Below are 21,000 nucleotides of genomic sequence, written 5' to 3' on the forward strand. Positions count from 1 at the left end.
GACCGGAACGCACGACAGGCCTCGCAAGTGTCTTCACTGTGCTCAGGTGACAGGCACAGGTTACAGACCAAGTGTTGGTCTGTATAGGGGTATTTATTGTGGCATTTGGGACAGAAACGGAACGGGGTCCGTTCCATCGGCGTTCTTCTGCACGCGGTCGGGCCGACAGGCCCCAACGGGGGATCGAAAAACTACCCCGAAGGGCACCGGAGCTCTTCGATCTTCGATGCGGTGTTGAATCTAACTACGCCGATCCCGAACGCAACAATACCGACGAAAATCTTCCGAAATTAGCTATCTTTCCGTTCCGAAACTCGGAGCGACAGGAACACGTCCGAACCCGATGGCGGAAAAAAAACAATCGAAGATGGAGTCGACGCCCATGCGCAATGGAGACAAAAGGAGGAGTCACTCGGTCCCGTGACTCGAAAGACTTTTTCGAAGAAAAACAACTTGTAACACTCCGGCCCAACACCAGATGGCGAGCTATGCAAAACATGCGTATCTACAGCGACAGATGCCATCGAACTTCTCTTTTTGCCACTATCTTACCTCTAAGGGGAACCCTTGGACTCTGTGCACACTATTTCTTACTTTGAGATAGTATATACAGAGCCAACTTCCTACACCTAGGTTCTGGGGTGCCCCTAAATACTGAATTTAGGGGTGTGTTTAGGTCTGGGAGGGCAGCAGCTAATGGCTACTGTCCTTGAGGGTGGCTACACCCTCTTTGTGCCTCCTCCCTGTGGGGAGGGGGGGCACATCCCTAATCCTATTGGGGGAATCCTCCAAACTCAAGATGGAAGATTTCTAAAGGCCGGGGTCACCACAGCTCAGGACACCTTGGGGGCTGTCCTGACTGGTGGGTGACTCCTCCTTGTTTTTCCTCATTATCTCCTCCAGCTTTGCCGCCAAAAGTGGGGGCAGTGGCCGGAGGGGCGGGCATCTCCACTAGCTGGGATGCCCTGGGGTGCTTTAACAAAAGGGGTGAGCCTTTGAGGATCACCGCCAGGTGTTACAGTTCCTGCAGGGGGAGGTGAGAAGCACCTCCAACCCAGTACAGGCTTTGTTCCTGGCCACAGAGTGACAAAGGCACTCTCCCCATGTGGCCAGCAACATGTCTGGTGTGTTGCAGGCTGGCAGAAACTGGTCAGCCTACACTAGAAGTCGGACTGGTATTCAGGGGGCATCTCTAAGATGTCCTCTGGGTGTATGTTACAATAAATTGCACACTGGCATCAGTGTGCATTTATTGTGCTGAGAATACCAAACTTCCCGGATTTCAGTGTAGCCATTATGGAACTGTGGAGTTCGTGTTTGACAAACTCCCAGACCATTTACTCTTATGGCTACCCTGCACTTACAATGTCTAAGGTTTTGTTTAGACACTGTAGGGGCATAGTGCTCTTGCACATATGCCCTCACCTGTGGTATAGTGCACCCTGCCTTAGGGCTGTAAGGCCTGCTAGAGGGGTGACTTACCTATGCCACAGGAAGTGTGAGGTTGGCATGGCACTCTGAGGGGAGTGCCATGTCGACTTAGTCATTTTCTCCCCACCAGCATCCACAAGCTGTGTCAGGGCTTTGCCAATTGTGGAAGCAAAGATACAGTTTAGGGAAAGAACACTGGTGCTGGGGCCTGGTTAGCATGGTCCCAGCACACTTTCAATCAAAACTTAGCATCAGCAAAGGCAAAGAGTTAGGGGGTAACCATGCCAAGGAGGCATTTCCTTACACCCATGCCACAAATTTGTTCCAACAACAGGCGTGTATCGTTTCAGTGGAGGAAAACCTTGCTACCAATATAACATTACAGACTTCGGGCGGAAGGTCGAAAGCTGTGAACTGCCACCGCTCAATCTCCACGCAAGAAGACGTAGACTGGACAGGTTTGGGTGGAGTTCCATCCCCTGTTGCTGTGACAGAAAATCCCCCCAAAGGGGCAGTCTGATCAGAGGATCGATGGCCATGCTCTGAAGCTCGAGATACCATACTCTTTGTGCCCAGTCTACAGCCAGCAGGGATACTTGGGCCCTGTCGTTTTTGATCTTCTTCAGAACTCTGGGCAGAAGTGGTATTGATGGGAAGGCGGAAAGGAAGCCTGAGTTACACTCACGACGAAAAGTGTCTGAGTGAGTGCCATCTTGAAACTCCAACGCGCAAAAAAGCTGATGTTGCATGTTCTCTGCAGAGGAGAATCTATCTAACCAAGGCTCTACCCCCTGCTGAAATAGATCTTGAGCCACCACCAGATGGAGAAGCCATTCCTGATCAACCATGCATCAATGGCTTTGTTTGTCTGCTCTAGCGTTCAGAGAGCCTGCCAGATGTTGAACCACCAGGTATGTGCCAGACATGTCCAGAGGCGCAGAGCCTCTTGACAAAGGGTCCACCACCCAAATCCGCCCTGCCTGTTGCAGTACCACACGGCAATGGTGTTGTCCATGAACGCCTGCAATACTTTCCCTTGGAAAGAGGGAAAGAATGCTTTCAATGCAAGCCTGATCGCCCTGAACTCCAGAAGGTTGATGTGAAGCCCGGACTCCGACAGAGACCAGGCGCCTCTGATCTCCGCCTACCCCACGTCGCTGCCCCATTCCAGGAGTGACGCATCCGTCACTACTGTGAGATCAGGTTGGGGATGGGAGAGGGATGTGCCTCCAACCCAATCTCGATTTGAAAGTCACCAATGCACATCTTGTGCAGTTCCCTTGAGATCTGGACCATGTCGGAGATATTCGCCTGATGCTGCGCCCACTGCCACAGGAGGTAGCTCAAGGCCGAGGACCTCAGCCGCCCTTCTCACCCCCACAGAATATGCTGCTCCGTCCACCGTAGCCCCGGTAGGGGGAGAAAGCATGCTAGCATCAGGAGAGTTATCCAGACCACCAGCTTCATCCAATTCCAGTGCCCAGTCCATTTCAAGGTCTTTCAGCTGAAATTCTAAAGGGTCCAGCAACCCAGTAACACTTTCCCCGAACCCATAAGAATAAGGCTCAGGATCTAACCTAGGAAACTGGAGGACCCGTGAAAGTCAAAACCTGAAACGAGTGACGTTTGTATGTCTCTAGGTCGGAGCCGGATATAAGTATGGGTTCTACATCCATTGTGGCCCCGACCGGCGTCTGAAGGTTTGACATCTTTGGTACAACTGGTGTTGGAACGGATCAGACAACAGATCCTGAGGGGCTCACTATGGCGCAGAACCAGAAGGGGCCACTTTCAACCCCACTGGGCCCAAAGGCGCCACAGAGGGGGGGTTGGGGTGTAAGTTGGTCTGCCCAAGAATTAGGCGTTGTAAGGAAATGCCTCCTTGGCATGGTTACCCCCTGACTTTTTGCCTTTGCTGATGCTATGTTTTGAATTGAAAGTGTGCTGAGGCCTGCTAACCAGGCCCCAGCACCAGTGTTCTTTCCCTCACCTGTACTTTTGTATCCACAATTGGCACACCCTGGCATCCAGATAAGTCCCTTGTAACTGGTACCTCTGGTACCAAGGGCCCTGATGCCAGGGAAGGTCTCTAAGGGCTGCAGCATGTCTTATGCCACCCTGGAGACCCCTCACTCAGCACAGACACACTGCTTGCCAGCTGTGTGTGCTGGTGAGAACAAAATGAGTAAGTCGACATGGCACTCCCCTCAGGGTACCATGCCAGCCTCTCACTGCCTATGCAAGTATAGATAAGTCACCCCTCTAGCAGGCCTTACAGCCCTAAGGCAGGGTGCACTATACCATAGGTGAGGGCACCAGTGCATGAGCACTGTGCCCCTACAGTGTCTAAGCAAAACCTTAGACATTGTAAGTGCAGGGTAGCCATAAGAGTATATGGTCTAGGAGTCTGTTTAACACGAACTCCACAGCACCATAATGGCTACACTGAAAACTGGGAAGTTTGGTATCAAACCTCTCAGCACAATAAATGCACACTGATGCCAGTGTACATTTTATTGTGAAATACACCCCATAGGGCACCTTAGAGGTGCCCCCTGAAACTTAACCGACTATCTGTGTAGGCTGACTGGTTCCAGCAGCCTGCCACACTAGAGACATGTTGCTGGCCCCATGGGGAGAGTGCCCTTGTCACTCTGAGGCCAGTAACAAAGCCTGCACTGGGTGGAGATGCTAACACCTCCCCAAAGGCAGGAGCTGTAACACCTGGCGGTGAGCCTCAAAGGCTCACCCCTTTGTGCCAGCACCGCAGGACACTCCAGCTAGTGGAGTTGCCCGCCCCCTCCGGCCACGGCCCCCACTTTTGGCGGCAAGGCCGGAGAAAATAATGAGAAAAACAAGGAGGAGTCACTGCCCAGTCAGGACAGCCCCTAAGGTGTCCTGAGCTGAAGTGACTAACTTTTAGAAATCCTCCATCTTGCAGATGGAGGATTCCCCCAATAGGATTAGGGATGTGACCCCCCTCCCCTTGGGAGGAGGCACAAAGAGGGTGTACTCACCCTCAGGGCTAGTAGCCATTGGCTACTAACCCCCCAGACCTAAACACGCCCTTAAATTTAGTATTTAAGGGCTTCCCTGAACCTAAAACATTAGATTCCTGCAACTACAAGAAGAAGAGGACTGTTGAGCTGAAAAACCCCTGCAGAGGAAGAACAGAAGACACCAACTGCTTTGGCCCCAGACTTACCGGCCTGTCTCCTGCCTTCCAAAGAAACCTGCTCCAGCGACGCTTTCCCAAGGACCAGCAACCCCTGAATCCTCAGAGGACTACCCTGCTTCAAGAAAGACAAGAAACTCCTGAGGACAGCGGCACTGCTCCAAAAGAACTGCAACTTTGTTACAGAGGAGCAGATTTAAAGACCCCTGCAAATCCCCGCAAGAAGCGTGAGACTTGCAACACTGCACCTGGCGACCCCGACTCGACTGGTGGAGAACCAACACCTCAGGGAGGACCCTCCGGCGACTCCAAGACCTGAGTAACCAAAGTTGTCCCCCCTGAGCCCCCACAGCGACGCCTGCAGAGGGAATCCCAAGGCTCCCCCTGACCGCGACTGCCTGACTAAGATCCCGACGGCTGGAAAAATACCCTGCACCCGCAGCCCCCAGCACCGGAAGGAACAGAACTTCTGTGCAGGAGTGACCCCCAGGAGGCCCTCTCCCTTGCCCAGGTGGTGGCTACCCCGAGGAGCCCCCCCCTTGCCTGCCTGCACCGCTGAAGAGACCCCTTGGTCTCCCATTGAAACCTACAGAGAACCCGACGCTTGTTTGCACACTGCACCCGGCCGCCCCCGCGCTGCTGAGGGTGTACTTTTTGTGCTGACTCGTGTCCCCCCCGGTGCCCTACAAAACCCCCCTGGTCTGCCCTCCGAAGACACGGGTACTTACCTGCTGGCAGACTGAAACCGGGGCACCCCCTTCTCTCCATTGAAGCCTATGTGTTTTGGGCACCTCTTTGACCTCTGCACCTGACCGGCCCTGAGCTGCTGGTGTGGTAACTTTGGGGGTGCTCTGAACCCCCAACGGTGGGCTACCTTGGACCCAAAACTGAACCCTGTAGGTAATTTACTTACCTGCTAAAACTAACAATACTTTACCTCCCCCAGGAACTGTGAAAATTGCACTAAGTGTCCACTTTTAAAACAGCTTATTGTGTTTTATGTAAAAAGTATATATGCTACTGTGATTATTCAAAGTTCCTAAAGTACTTACCTGCAATACCTTTCAAATGAGATATTACATGTAGAATTTGAACCTGTGGTTCTTAAAATAAACTAAGAAAAGATATTTTTCTATAACAAAACCTATTGGCTGGATTTGTCTCTGAGTGTGTGTTCCTCATTTATTGCCTGTGTGTATGTACAACAAATGCCTAACACTACTCCTTTGATAAGCCTACTGCTCGACCACACTACCACAAAATAGAGCATTAGTATTATCTCTTTTTGCCACTATCTTACCTCTAAGGGGAACCCTTGGACTCTGTGCATACTATTCCTTACTTTGAAATAGTGCATACAGAGCCAACTTCCTACAGGCGTACAGCCTCATAGGATTCTTTAAGTTGGCTAGGGGTGGGCTCCTGGATACCCAGGGAGGTGCAGAGTTGATCCATAAACAGGCTCCGAAGTAGGCAGCCTAGAATGTCCACGCTCTTTCCATGTCGCACCGTCCGGGTGACAGGGCAAAGTCGAAAAAAGTTTGGACTTCTTGTGAGCTGAATGTACCGAGGACTTCGAATGGGATGAGGAAGAGTGGTGCTAGCTCCGCGAGTGGTCTCGTGACCTTCCTCTCAATCCGGTCTAGGAGCAACATGCACTTGAGCGCCGGGCCACCATGACCTTTAGGGACCACTCCATCAAAGCTTTCAGGCTCATGGCCCAGCACTCAGAGAAAGACTTCAGGTCATGGTCACGCAACAGGCACCACAAACACACAAGGTGAGGATCCATCATCAACATCATGCTGTGACAGGAGTCACACAGGTTAAAACTGGTCTCCTGTGACATCCTCAATGCACCAAAAAGTCAGGAACTCGACAAAACGGTCAAAGTCAGTCAAAAAACGACTGAGGGTAGGTCTTCTCCAGATCTACGCTTAGACTGGCGTGGAAAGAAAAGAACTGACTTCAGCATGCCAGGATGGCCCTATTTACGACCACGACTTCATTGCAGCAACCACCACGCCAACAACGCACCTGGAGTCAACTGAAGGCGTACAAGGGTACTGTTTTAAAGAAAAATCTCTGGATCCAGTCCAACGCTTGGGGGGAAATTCTAAGGTAAGGAATCTGCAACTAGAAGTCTCTATCAGATATGTCTTTTCAAGGCCAAACCTCCTCAGTCATATAGGGAGGCTTTCACATATCCTTGTGCAACAAGACGTGAGACTGAGATTTTGTTTAGCATCTTCTAGGTATGACACACGGTCACTACTCCTCTCATTGAGGAGCCTCTTGAATTGCCTCTATCTGTACCTCCTGTGCGGATTGGGGCTGAAGTGTAGTCTAGGTGTGTCTGCATTTTTGCTTCAGCGGTACGGTAAACTTGACATCAAAGCACTCTTAGTCTATAATTTATTGGTCTCCAACTCACCCACAGCTTTGGCACAATCTCCTGAGCCCTGTATTGCTTCAATCTTATTCACTGTGCTTCCATGACACTAAGGTGGAGTAGTGAGCCCACCTACAAACATGACGCAATTCAGAGTTAACATGCCAGAAAGCATTTTTCGGCATGACCTCGAGAAAGGCACTGATAACTCACCCAAGACCGAATAGATTGTTCCAACTTTGTGGGACATCATTTGCAAAAATCAAGATAGTGTTTTCCATCCTCAACCGCTTCGATTCAATATCATATAATGCGGGAGGTGATTAGCCGATCGTTCCTGAAGTGTAAATGATTCAGTCCTGTTACATGTCCACAACAGAACTCACCAGCTTTTTTTTTGTTTTGTTTAATCACAATGCAGTTTTGTACACTGATTATTCCAATTCAGTTCCAGACCCACTGGAGAGAAAAAATGCTGTGGGGCAGTGGTCTACAGACTGATGTACAGTACTTTTTAGGAACATGATCGTCAGATTCGAAACCAAATGAAAGGCTTTGAAGAAAAACAACTTAATATTCCGAAAGTAAACACTGTGGCAAATCCACAACAGACACTATAATTTTTTGTCTGAATAGTACAATGAACCATTGCACTTTTGTTACCTGCAACCCTTAATCTAAGACACAGACTCTAAACATAAAGCAATCCTTATTTATTTTGCTGTAGTACATGAAATAAACACTGTTGTTTATGGATCTGTCAGGATTTGAGCAAGACCCTAACACTAAAATAGTGGACTCATTGGTGTTAGTTTTTGCAGATCGGGAAAGCCTGAACTCAAGTTACTAGATGAAGTCTTTCAAACTCATTAACAAAAGCAGTAATATTGGAAGACTTTTGAGTGGACATCTTGAAGTCACAAGCTATAGTGGCTGACAAGAGAACATTAGCCGAAAGTGATTGCTTGCAAGATTGAGCTAGACAATTGTTAAAATGTGAAGTCTTCATCCTCCAACTATTTTACTGTCCAGGGGCAATTGTGGTTTTCAATTTGTTTAAAAACACTAGTGTAGGAAGTTGGCTCTGTATGCACTATTTCAAAGTAAGGAATAGTATGCATAGAGTCCAAGGGTTCCCCTTAGAGGTAAGATAGTGGCAAAAAGAGATAATACTAATGCTCTATTTTGTGGTAGTGTGGTCGAGCAGTAGGCTTATCAAAGGAGTAGTGTTAAGCATTTGTTGTACATACACACAGGCAATAAATGAGGAACACACACTCAGAGACAATTCCAGGCCAATAGGTTTTTGTATAGAAAAATATATTTTCTTAGTTTATTTTAAGAACCACAGGTTCAAATTCTACATGTAATACTTTGCATGAAAGGTATTGCAGGTAAGTACTTTAGGAACTTTGAATGATCACAATAGCATATATACTTTTCAAATAAAACACATATAGCTATTTTAAAACTAGACAGTGCAATTTTCACAGTTCGTAGGGGAGGTAAGTAATTGTTAGTTCTTGCAGGTAAGTAAACCACCTACGGGGTTCAAGTTTGGGTCCAAGGTAGCCCACCGTTGGGGGTTCAGAGCAACCCCAAAGTTACCACACCAGCAGTTCAGGGCCGGTCAGGTGCAGAGTTCAAAGTGGTGCCCAAAACACATAGGCTTCAATGGCAAAGGGGGTGCCCCGGTTCCAGTCTGCCAGCAGGTAAGTACCTGCGTCTTCGGAGGGCAGACCAGGGGGGTTTTGTAGGGCACCGGGGGGGACACAAGTTAGCACAGAAAGTACACCCTCAGCAGCACGGGGGCGGCCGGGTTGCAGTGTGCAAACACACGTCGGGTTTCCAATGTAAATCAATGGGAGACCAAGGGGTCTCTTCAGCGATGCAGGCAGGCAAAGGGGGGGCTCCTCGGGGTAGCCACCACCTGGGCAAGGGAGAGTGCCTCCTGGGGGTCACTCCTGCACTGGAGTTCCGATCTTTCAGGTCCTGGGGGCTGCGGGTGCAGGGTCTTTTCCAGGCGTCGGGATCTGGGAGTCAGGCAGTCGCGGTCGGGGGGAGCCTCGGGATTCCCTCTGCAGGCGTCGCTGTGGGGGCACAGGGGGGGGGGCAACTCTGGCTACTCACGGTCTCGTAGTCGCCGGGGAGTCCTACCTGAAGTGTTGTTTCTCCACAAGTCGAGCCGGGGGCGTCGGGTACAGAGTTGCAAGTCTCACTCTTCCGGCGGGAAACACAGTTGTCTTGAAGTTGCTTCTTTGGAAACAAAGTTGCAGTCTTTGGTGAACAGGGCCGCTGTTCTCGGGAGTTTCTTGGTCCTTCTAGAGCAGGGCAGTCCTCTGAGGATTCAGAGGTCGCTGGTCCTGGGGAAAGCGTCGCTGGGGCAGTTTCTTCAGAAGTGGGGAGACAGGCCGGTAGAGCTGGGGCCAAAGCAGTTGGTGTCTCGGTCTTCCCTGCAGGGTTTTTCAGCTCAGCAGTCCTCTTCTTCTTAGGTTGCAGGAATCTGAGTTCCTAGGTGCAGGGGAGCCCCTAAATACAGAATTTAGGGGTGTGTGTAGGTCTGGGAGGGCAGTAGCCAATGGTTACTAGTCCTGAGGGTGGCTACACCCTCTTTGTGCCTCCTCCCAAGGGGAGAGGGTCCCATTCCTATCCCTATTGGGGGGGATCCTCCATCTGCAAGATGGAGGATTCCTAAAAGTCAGAGTCACTTCAGCTCAGGTTGCCTTAGGGGCTGTCCTGACTGGCCAGTTACTCCTCCTTGTTTTTCTCATCATCTCCTCCGGCCTTGCCTTGCCGCCAAAAGTTGGGCCGTGGCCGGAGGGGGCGGGCAACTCCACTAGCTGGAATGCCCTGTTGTGCTTTAACAAAGGGGGTGAGCCTTTGAGGCTCACCGCCAGGTGTTACAGCTCCTGCAAGGGGGAGGTGATAAGCATCTCCACCCAGTGCAGGTTTTGTTACTAGCCACAGAGTGACAAAGGCACTCTCCCCATGTGGCCAGCAACATGTCTCGAGTGTGGCAGGCTGCTAAAACCAGTCAGCCTACGCAGGTATTTGGTTAAGGTTTCAGGGGGCACCTCTAAGGTGCCCTCTGGGGTATATGTTACAATAAAATGTACACTGGCATCAGTGTGCATTTATTGTGCTGAGAAGTTTGATACCAAACTTCCCAGTTTTCAGTGTAGCCATTATGGTGCTGTGGAGTTCGTGTTTGACAGACTCCCAGCCAATATACTCTTATGGCTACCCTGCACTTACAATATCTAAGGTTACTGTAATATCTTAGATACTGTAGGGGCATAGTGCTCATGCACATATGCCCTCACCTGTGGTATAGTGCATCCTGCCTTACGGCTGTAAGGCCTGCAAGAGGGGTGACTTACCTATGCCACAGGCAGTGTGGGGTTGGCATGGCACTCTGAGGGGAGTGCCATGTCGACTTAGTCATTTTCTCCCCACTCGCACACACAAGCTGGTAAGCAGTGTGTATGTGCTGAGTGAGGGGTCCCCAGGGTGGCATAAGACATGCTGCAGCCCTTAGAGATCTTCCCTGGCATCAGGGCCCTTGGTACCAGGGGTACCAGTTACAAGGGACCTACACCTGAGTGCCAGGGTTGTGCCAATTGTGGAGACAAAGGTACAGTTTAGGGAAAGAACACTGGTGCTGGGGCCTGGTTAGCAGGGTCCCAGCACACTTTCAAATCATCAGCAAAGGCAAAAAGTCAGGGGGTAACCATGCCAAGGAGGCATTTCCTTACAGACCTGACTAGCATTTCCAGGGTTGGAGACAGGTGAGAGGCTGCACATATTTAAAAAAATCTGCCCAATTAATGAACAAACATGTTACACTGCTCCCACTTACTACGTTACCTGCGACTCTGACATGCAATTCACAGTATCATTTGTTGCAAAAAGTCCCATATTCCAATACACTGGAGCCCAAAATTGTAAAGGAACCACTTGAAAAGAAAGATATATGTGATATACACAGATCCCTAGTGGCAAATATGCCAGATCCTCCGCTACACATAACAGACAGATGGCAAGTAGACATCGGTCCTCTTGAAGATGATGAATGGAACAAGTGTAAAATGGCTAAGTGTTTGTCAATATTGGCCAAACTACGAATGACTCAATTCAAATACTTCCACCAAACGAATTATGATCCCACTGTGCTTTGGTATATGCCTAGGAGAAAAGATCCCTACTGCCCGCATTGTCAGGTGGAAGGAACAGTCTTCTTTGACCGCTACTGGGACACAATATATTTCAATTTCAGGGTGGTGCAAGCCCATCACCAAGTAGGACAGAACCATCAATGTGCAGAAAATATTGCTTGAAAATTCGGCGGATCCAGTCTGGCACCTAGGAATATTCTAAAGGTGAGGAATCAACAGTCAGACATTTTCAGTAGATTCAACAGATGAACAGCAATACCAGAAGATAAAACTTCAAAACCATGACCAACAAGGAGATCAGCATTTAAGGGGAAATAAGTGAGTCAACTTAAGAATTCAAAGGCTAGAGATGGAAACAGAAGCTTGCAATCTAACTCCCCAGTCTGCTGGAATTTCACTGTGCTGGAAATGCAGTTTTATTCAAATAAAGCCCAGAACAAATCTCTCTGGCCTTGCTTCCCAATTCCTACGCGTAGATCCTCTTGGGTTATGTGTGCGCATTGCAATTAACGGATGATATTCTGACAGTGGATATTACTCAAATGTCTCAAATAATAACAGTAAAGGCTCAGAGTGCTAAAACCATTTTGCTCATTAGTAACCCATTAAACAGATTGTAAACTTGATTTGATTTTCTAATAATGTTGTAAAATTATCCAACACAGAAATGTACCTAACATGCATTCATTGATGAAAGAATTCGACCAAAGACATAGTACAATATCATTTACGATTAGTATTAATATACCTTCCCTTTCTTTTACAGAAATATTGTAGGGAAACAAATATTTAAATGTTTTGTGGTAACGAATATGCATGCCTATTTGAGAAACTAGATTTTAGACAGGCATACGTACAGCCTCCTCGCCCCACTCAAACGTCGCACACATTAACTGGACAACAAAGATGAAAAAATGTGTACGTTCTCATACCTTTCATTGTTACATTAACGCCAGATGCTAAAAACAATCCTCCAAACCGGTTGTTGAAAATCTGATTGCCTTCAAGCGTTGCTGTTGCATGGTTTGTTATTTCAATACCTAAAGTAAACCAAAAATACACTCAATCAAACAAATAAAAGAAACTTCCTATTTTCTTTTCCAGGGTAAATGCTTTTTATTCAGTACATAACCCTATATTGCTCTGTAACTTAACAACTGCAGTGAGTGTTCCTCTGTAGTTCCTGGATGAATCTACATAGTATTTCACTGATGCTTAACATTTTTCGATACACATTTTTATTTGCTTTTGCAACACAAGTGAGTCCACAGTACAATCACAGCTAATCCACCACTGTACCAATATGTACACATAAATGGCATTCTATATGGAAAATGTCACTTACCCAGTGTACATCTGTTCGTGGCATGTAGTGCTGCAGATTCACATGCTATGCATATCCATTCCGACATCTAGTGTTGGGCTCTGAGTGTTGCCAAGTTGTTTTTCTTCAAAGAAGTCTTTTCGGAGTCACAGGATCAAGTGACTCCTCCTCTCGGTTCCATTGCGCATGGGCACCAACTCCACTCTGAGATTGTTTTCCCACAGAGGGTGAAGAAAGGAGTGATTTTGTATAGAAATATAAAGAGATATCCATGCAAATGTAAAAGTATATACATATGGACAAATGTAAAACTACAGGCTTCCGGGGAGGAAGGAGGGTGCATGTGAATCTGCAGCACTACATGCCACGAACAGATGTACACTGGGTAAGTGACATTTTCCGTTCAATGGCATGTGTAGCTGCAGATACACATGCTATGCATAGACTACAAAGCAGTTAGTCCTCCCAAAAAAGCAGTGGCTAGCCTGTAGGAGTTGAAGTTGTTCGGAATACCATTTTTAGGGTGGCCTGGCCTGGCCTACAGAGGCTTGTTGCTGTGAGAACACAACACAGTAGTGTTTTGTAAATGTATGATGGGTTGACCATGTTGCTGCTTTACAAATGTCAACCATTGTAATATTTCCTAAAAAAGCCATTGTTGCACCTTTTTTTCTTGTGGAATGTGCTTTAGGAGTGATCAAGAGTTGCCTTTTTGCTTTGAAATAACATATTTGTATACATCTAACAATCCATCTTGCTAATCATTGTTTTGATATTGGATTACCTGTATGTGGTTGCTGTAAAGCAACAAATAGTCGCTTTGTTTTCCTAAGATCTTTAGTTCTGTCTATCTAGTACATAACAACTCTTTTGAGAGCTAGGTATGAAGAGCTCTTTCTGCCACACAATATGGCTGTGGAAAGAAGACTTGAAATTCCACTGTTTGATTGATGTGAAAAGGAGATACTACTTTTGGTAGAAATTTTGGATTTGTTTGTAGTACAACCTTAAGTTTGTGCACTTGGAAAAAAGGCTCTCCAAGAGTAAATGCTTGTATTTTACTAACTCTTAAGGAAGTAATAGCTACAAGGAAGGTGACCTTCCATGTTAAAATTGAATTTGGCAAGAGTTCATGGGTTCAAAAGTTGGTCCCATGAGTGTGGTAAGTACAATATTTAAATTCCATGAAGGAACAGATGGTGTTCTTGGTGGAATAATGTGTTTTAATCCTTCCATGAAAGGATTGATAACTGGAACTCTGAATAGTGAAGTATGTTGAATAGTTTGTAAGTATGCAGATATTGCAGTGAGGTGTATTTTACTGGCTAAGCCAAATTTGATTTATGTAAATGAAGCAAATAGCATACACTATCTTGTATAGATGCTGTAAGTGGCTCTATAGTTTTAGATTGACAAATATGTTCCACTTATTTGCGTAGCACTGTCTAGTAGTAGGGTTTCGTGCTTGTTCAATTACTTCCATAAATACTGATGGAAGATTTAAATAACCAAATTCTATGATTTTAGGAGCCAAATCGCCAGATTGAGAGCATTTGGGTTTGGATGCCTTATGTGACCTTTGTTTTGCGTTAACAAATCTGGTCTGTTTGGGAGTTTGGAGTGAGGTACTACAAACAGGTCTAATAGTGTTGTGTACCAAGGTTGGCGTGCCCATGTTGGTGCTATGAGTATCATGTTGAGAGACATTGTAAGTAATTTGTTGACTAGAAATGGAAGGAGTGGTAGACTGGGGAAGAGCGAAAGCAAATATCCCTTACCAATTGATCCATAGAGCATTGCCTTTGGATAGGGGATGTGGGTGTCTGGATGCAAAGTTTTGGCATTTTGCGTTTTCGCTTGTTGCGAATAGATCTATGTCTGGTGTTCCCCATTTTCTAAAGTACTTTTGAAGTACTTGTGAGTGAATCTCCCATTCGTGCGCTTGTTGGTGATTTCTGCAGAGGAGATCTGCCAAATGATGGTCTATTCCTGAAATGTATTGTGCTAGTAGATGAATTTGATTGTGAATAGCCCATTTCGAAATTGTCTGGGCTAGAAGAGACAGCTGAGATGACATGGATGTGTTGCCTTCTTAAGTATGCTGCTACTACTGCTAGACACTTCATGAACACCCTTGGAGCTGTTGTAATGCCAAATGGTAACACTTTGAACTGGTAGTATTTTCCTGCTATGACAAACCTGTGGTATTCTTTGTTTGCTGGGTGGATGGGTATGTGAAAGTACGCATCTTTGTGGTCTAGAGCAGTCACAAAATCTTGTTTTTGCAGTAGTGAAATAAGATCTTGCAGAGTTACCATGTGAAAATGCTCTGACAAGATGTATAGATTGAGGGGCCTGAGGTCTAATATGGGTGACATCTTTTTTTGGGAAATTGGACATATAGTGAGTATACTCCTGTTCCTTTCTAGGACAGTGGAACTAATTCTATTGCTTATTTGAGTAGTAAAGATTGAACCTCTTGCTGTAACAGAACTGTATGTTCTGGGGACAACTTGTGATATCTTGGTGGTACGTTTAGAGGAGTGGTTATCACTTCTAGAAAATAGCCATTGTGGATAATTGATAATACCCAGTTGTCTGTGGTGATATTTTGCCAATGAGAGTGGAACTGCTGTAGTCTTCCCCCCACAGGAGATGTGTGGAATGGAAGGGAGGGAAGGAAGTCACTGCTTAGGTTGTGATGTTTGTTTACAGGTTTCGTATTTACCTTTATTACTAAAGTACTGACCTCTATATGTTCCTCTAAACCCACCTCGTTGAAACTGGGTTTGTTGTGGTTGCTTTGTTTGTGAGGTGGAAACCTCTGAGGATTGTGCTTTAAAACCTCCTCAAAACTGTGGTGTGTGAAATTAACTTCTATATGGGGTGGTGTACAAAGCGCCCATTGCTATCGCAGTCTCTGGGAGGTTTTATTTTTTTATAATCAAAAGGCATGATAAGTACAGCCTGTTGAATTTCTGGTTTAAAACCAGGAGCACAGCCATGCATGTCTTCTGATTGTGATGGCAGTGTTTACGCTCCTTGCAGCTGTATCAGCAGCATCAAGGGCAGATCTTATTTGATTATTACTAATCACTTGCCCTTCCTCTACCACTTGCTGTGCCCTCTTCTGGTGTTCTTTTGGGAGTTACCCCCCACTTTTTGCCTGATACTGACTTGACTGAGAAGCGTGCTGGGACCCTGCTAACCAGGCCCCAGCACCAGTGTTCTTTCACCTAAAATGTACCACTGTCTCCACAATTGGCACAACCCTGGCACCCAGGTAAGTCCCTTGTAACTGGTACCCCTGGTACCAAGGGGCCTGATGCCAGGGAAGGTCTCTAAGGGCTGCAGCATGTCTTATGCCACCCTAGGGACCCCTCACTCAGCACAGACACACTGCTTGACAGCTTGTGTGTGCTGGTGGGGAGAAAATGACTAAGTCGACATGGCACTCCCCTCAGGGTGCCATGCCAACCTCACACTGCCTGTGGCATAGGTAAGTCACCCCTCTAGCAGGCCTCACAGCCCTAAGGCAGGGTGCACTATACCACAGGTGAGGGCATAGGTGCATGAGGAATATGCCCCTACAGTGTCTAAGCAAAACCTTAGACATTGTAAGTGCAGGGTAGCCATAAGAGTATATGGTCTGGGAGTCTGTCAAAAACGAACTCCACAGCTCCATAATGGCTACACTGAATACTGGGAAGTTTGGTATCAAACTTCTCAGAATAATAAACCCACACTGATGCCAGTGTTGGATTTATAAAAAAATGCACACAGAGGGCATCTTAGAGATACCCCTCGTATTTTACCCAATTGTTCAGTGCAGGACTGACTGGTCTGTGCCAGCCTGCTGCTGAGAGACGAGTTTCTGACCCCATGCGGTGAGAGCCTTTGTGCTCTCTGAGGACATAAACAAAGCCTGCTCTGGGTGGAGGTGCTTCACACCTCCCCCCTGCAGGAACTGTAACACCTAGCAGTGAGCTTCAAAGGCTCAAGCATCGTGTTACAATGCCCCATGGCACTCCAGCTAGTGGAGTTGCCCGCCCCCTGGACACAGCCCCCACTTTTGGCGGCAAGTCCAGGGGAGATAATGAGAAAAACAAGGAGGAGTTACTGGCCAGTCAGGACAGCCCCTAAGGTGTCCTGAGCTGAGGTGACTGACTTTTAGAAATCCTCCATCTTGCAGATGGAGGATTCCCCCAACAGGAATAGGGATGTGCCCCCACCCCCTCAGGGAGGAGGCACAAAGAGGGTGTAGCCACCCTAAAGGACAGTAGCCATTGGCTACTGCCCTCCCAGACCTAAACACACCCCTAAATTCAGTATTTAGGGGCTCCCCAGAACCTAGGAACTCAGATTCCTGCAACCTAAGAAGAAGAGGACTGCTAAGCTGAAAAACCCTGAAGAGAAGACGGAGACACCAACTGCTTTGGCCCCAGCTCTACCGGCCTGTCTCCCCCCTTCTAAAGACACTGCTCCAGCGACGCTTTCCCCAGGACCAGCGACCTCTGAATCCTCAGAGGACTGCCCTGCTCTAGAAGGACCAAGAAACTCCGGAGGACAGCGGCCCTGTTCACCCAAGACTGCAACTTTGTTTCAAATGAGCAACTTTAAAACAACTGCGTTTCCCGCCAGAAGCGTGAGACTTGCTACTCTGCACCAAACGCCCCCGGCTTGACTTGTGGAGAAACAACACTTCAGGGAGGACTCCCCGGCGACTGCGAGACCGTGAGTAGGCAGAGTTGCCCTCCCTGAGCCCCCACAGCGACGCCTGCAGAGGGAATCCCGAGGCACCCCCTGACCGCGACTGCCTGCTTCCCAGATCCCGACACCTGGTAAAGACTCTGCACCCGCAGCCCCCAGGACCTGAAAGATCGGAACTCCAGTGCAGGAGTGACCCCCAGGAGGCCCTCTCGCTTGCCCAGGTGGTGGCTACCCCGAGGAGCCCCCCCCTTGCCTGCATCGCTGAAGAGACCCCTTGGTCTCCCATTGATTTAAACTACAAACCCGACGCATGTTTGCACACTGCACCCGGCCGCCCCGTGCTGCTGAGGGTGTACTTTCTGCACTAACTTGTGTCCCCCCCGGTGCCCTACAAAACCCCCCTGGTCTGCCCTCCGAAGACGCAGGTACTTACCTGCTGGCAGACTGGAACCGGGGCACCCCCTTCTCCATTGAAGCCTATGCGTTTTGGGCACCACTTTGACCTCTGCACCTGACCGGCCCTGAGCTGCTGGTGTGGTAACTTTGGGGTTGCTCTGAACCCCCAACGGTGGGCTACCTTGGACCCAAACTTGAACCCCGTAGGTGGTTTACTTACCTGCAAAAACTAACTAACTCTTACTCCCCCCAGGAACTGTTGAAAATTGCACTGTCTAGTTTTAAAATAGCTATATGTGATTTATATGAAAACTGTGTAGGCTATTTTGATTATTCAAAAGTTCCTAAAGTACCTACCTGCAATACCTTTCATTTGAAGTATTACATGTAAAATTTGAACCTGTGGTTCTTAAAATAAATTAAGAAAAGATATTTTTCTATACAAAAACCTATTGGCCTGGAATTGTCTCTGAGTGTGTGTTCCTCATTTATTGCCTGTGTGTGTACAACAAATGCTTAACACTACTCCTTTGATAAGCCTACTGCTCGGCCACACTACCATAAAATAGAGCATTAGTATTATCTCTTTTTGCCACTATCTTACCTCTAAGGGGAACCCTTGGACTCTGTGCATTCCTCTACCACTTGCTGCGCCCTCTTCTGGTATTCTTTTGGGATATGCTGTATAATATCCTGCATTTCATCCCAATGGGCCATATCATAGCGGGCTGGCAGTGCCTGAAAATTGGCAAGTCCCCATTGGTTTGCTGCCTGTGTAGCAACTTTTTTTCCCGCTGCGTCAAATTTTCTGCTCTCCTTATCAGGAGGAGGTGCATCTCCTGAAGACTGGCTATTTGCCCTCTTTCGTGCTGCACTGACTACCACTGAATCTGGAGGGACCTGATGACTAATGTAATCTGGGTCAGAGGGTGGAGGCTTATATTTCTTCTCTATTCTAGGTCTGATAATCCTAGATTTTACAGGCTCACTAAAAATTTGGTCTGCATGTTTTACCATGCCTGGTAGCAATGGGAGACACTGGTACTTGGAATGTGTTGAAGATAGTGTATTAAATAAAAAATCTTCTTCCAATGGCTCTGAATGCATGGTTAAACCATGATAAGCTGCTGCACTGGATATGACATGATTGAATGCAGTGGTATCTTCTGGTGGAGATGGTTTTGATGGGTATGTATCTTGGTCTTTATCTGGGATAGGATCAGGGTCATAAAGATCCCATGGGTCTGCCATATCTCCTTGTGATTAAAATGAGTGTGTTGGAGAAGGCATTGGTGGTGGGCTAGTGTGAGGTGAGACAGATAACTGGAGAATGAAGAGGTATTGGCTTCTTTTGTTTTTGCACCTTTGCTGGTGGCTGTAAGGTGTCCAGTTCCTCTTGGAAAGCCAGCTTTCTTTTTGTTTTTAAAGGAGGTGAACTAACAATCCTTCCTGTGTCTTTATGGATGTGTATTCTAGATTGTCTCATCCATAATTTGTAAAATGGGCTCAATGTCTGACTCTTCCTCAGAGGTTATGTGTTTCTCTCAATTTCTTTGAAGGTCCTTGTTCCTCTGTATATGAGGGTCTTTTTGGTTCCGAAGTTTGTTTTTTCGGTACCAAAAATGTTGTGGAAGGTCTCTGCTCCGAATTAGACTGCCGAATTTTCGAATCTGAAGAATGTTTGTTTCTTACTGGAGTACTAAATGGAGCTTTTGATAGATTTACTCGACTCCGAAGTATACGGAGGAGTGGCCTTTTGCTGCGCTTACCTCGAAGGACGGTCACCGACAGTCTTTTTTCGGGACGAACCATGGCTTTCCGGCAGTGGCATACCTAAGGCCTTAAAATGTTCTTTGTGCAGGGATGTAGGGGCAGACATACTCGCATACTGTCCAGCTGTGATGGGTCTGTCATCCTCAGATTCCTGTTCGGAATCTGTGTCTCTGATGGAGACTGCTTTCTGCACCTGCTCTTCTTCAGGAACGTTGAGATGTTCACTGCTTTTCGATGCCATTTCTAATCTTTGGGCTCTGCGATCGCAGTCTTTTGAGTGAAACGATCAACAGGCCTCACAGTTTTCTTCCCGATGGTCTGGAGAAACGCACAAGTTACAAACCAAGTGCTGGTCTGTACAGGAATACTTCGCGTGCCACTGAGGGCAGAATTGGAATGGAGTCCGATCCATCAGGCTTTCCACGTGGTAGGCCCAAATAGGCCCGAGTTGGGCACACGCACCCCGAAGGGCAGAAAAAATAAGTTTCCGACAGTACTACCGGTTCGATGCTAGATGGAGAAAACGATCGAAACAATACCGACAAATAGGAAAGTTTTCTAAAGTTTTCCAAATCGAAATCTCGGAGTGAGAGGAAACACGTCCGAAAACAACAGCGAAAAGAAAATAATCTAACAATGGAGTTGATGCCCATGCGCAATGGAAACGAGAGGATGAGTCACACCTGGCACTCCCTGTAACACCCCTAAATTGAGTATTTAAGTGGCACTCCTGAATCCTAGAACTCAGATCCTGACGACGTAAGAAGAAAAGGACAAGGTAGAGACGCACTAGTAGAAGAGAAGGAGCAGCTGACCTCGTATCAACCCCGCAGAGGCCTGCCTGCACTCCTCGATGGTAAGGCATTAGCTATTTCAGCCTCTGTCAAGCCTCTGGGGAACCCCTGGACTCTGTGCACACCATCTCATTTTTAATAAAGTATATACAGAGCCAGCTTCCTGCAATGGGTCACTGTAAGGAAATGCCTCCTTGGCATGGTTACCCCCTGACTTTTGTCGACATGTCGACTTAGTCATTTTCTCCCCACCAGCACACACAAGCTGGCAAGCAGTGTGTCTGTGCTGAGTGAGGGGTCCCCAGGGTGGCATAAGACATGCTGCAGCCCTTAGAGACCTTCCCTGGCATCAGGGCCCTTGGTACCAGGGGTACCAGTTACAAGGGACTTACCTGGATGCCAGGATGTGCCACTTGTGGAAACAAAGGTACAGGTTAGGGAAAGAACACTGGTGCTGGGGCCTGGTTAGCAGGCCTCAGCACACTTTCAAATCAAAACTTAGCATCAGCAAAGGCAAAAAGTCAGGGGGTAACCATGCCAAGGAGGCATTTCCTTACACCAGTGTACATTTTATTGTGAAATACACCCCAGAGAGCATCTTAGAGATGCCCCCTGAAGCCATACCCGACTTCCAGTGTGGGCTGAATAGTTTTAGGAGCCTACCAGACATGTTGCTGACCACATGGGGAGAGTGCCTTTGTTACTCTGTGGCTAGTAACAAAGCCTGTACTGGGTGGAGGTGCTTCTCACCTCCCCCTGCAGGAACTGTAACACCTGGTGGTGAGCCTCAAAGGCTCACCCCCTTTGTTACAGCACCCCAGGGCACTCCA

The 21,000-nt window shown here is 47.5% G+C and overlaps 1 protein-coding gene across 2 annotated transcripts in view; it reads right to left on the reverse strand.

The window, feature by feature from the left end:
- The window catches only part of FBXO11 (F-box protein 11), a 608,024-nt gene that overhangs the window by 38,282 nt on the left and 548,742 nt on the right, over positions 1–21,000 (reverse strand). For both annotated transcript variants that reach the window (XM_069234039.1, XM_069234040.1), the window contains exon 20: positions 12,106–12,213. In XM_069234039.1, the coding sequence (XP_069090140.1) occupies positions 12,106–12,213 (108 nt within the window). The remainder of the gene's footprint in view (positions 1–12,105; positions 12,214–21,000) is intronic.

The sequence above is a fragment of the Pleurodeles waltl genome, chromosome 5 (assembly GCF_031143425.1).
Source record: "Pleurodeles waltl isolate 20211129_DDA chromosome 5, aPleWal1.hap1.20221129, whole genome shotgun sequence".
Lineage (NCBI taxonomy): Eukaryota > Metazoa > Chordata > Amphibia > Caudata > Salamandridae > Pleurodeles > Pleurodeles waltl.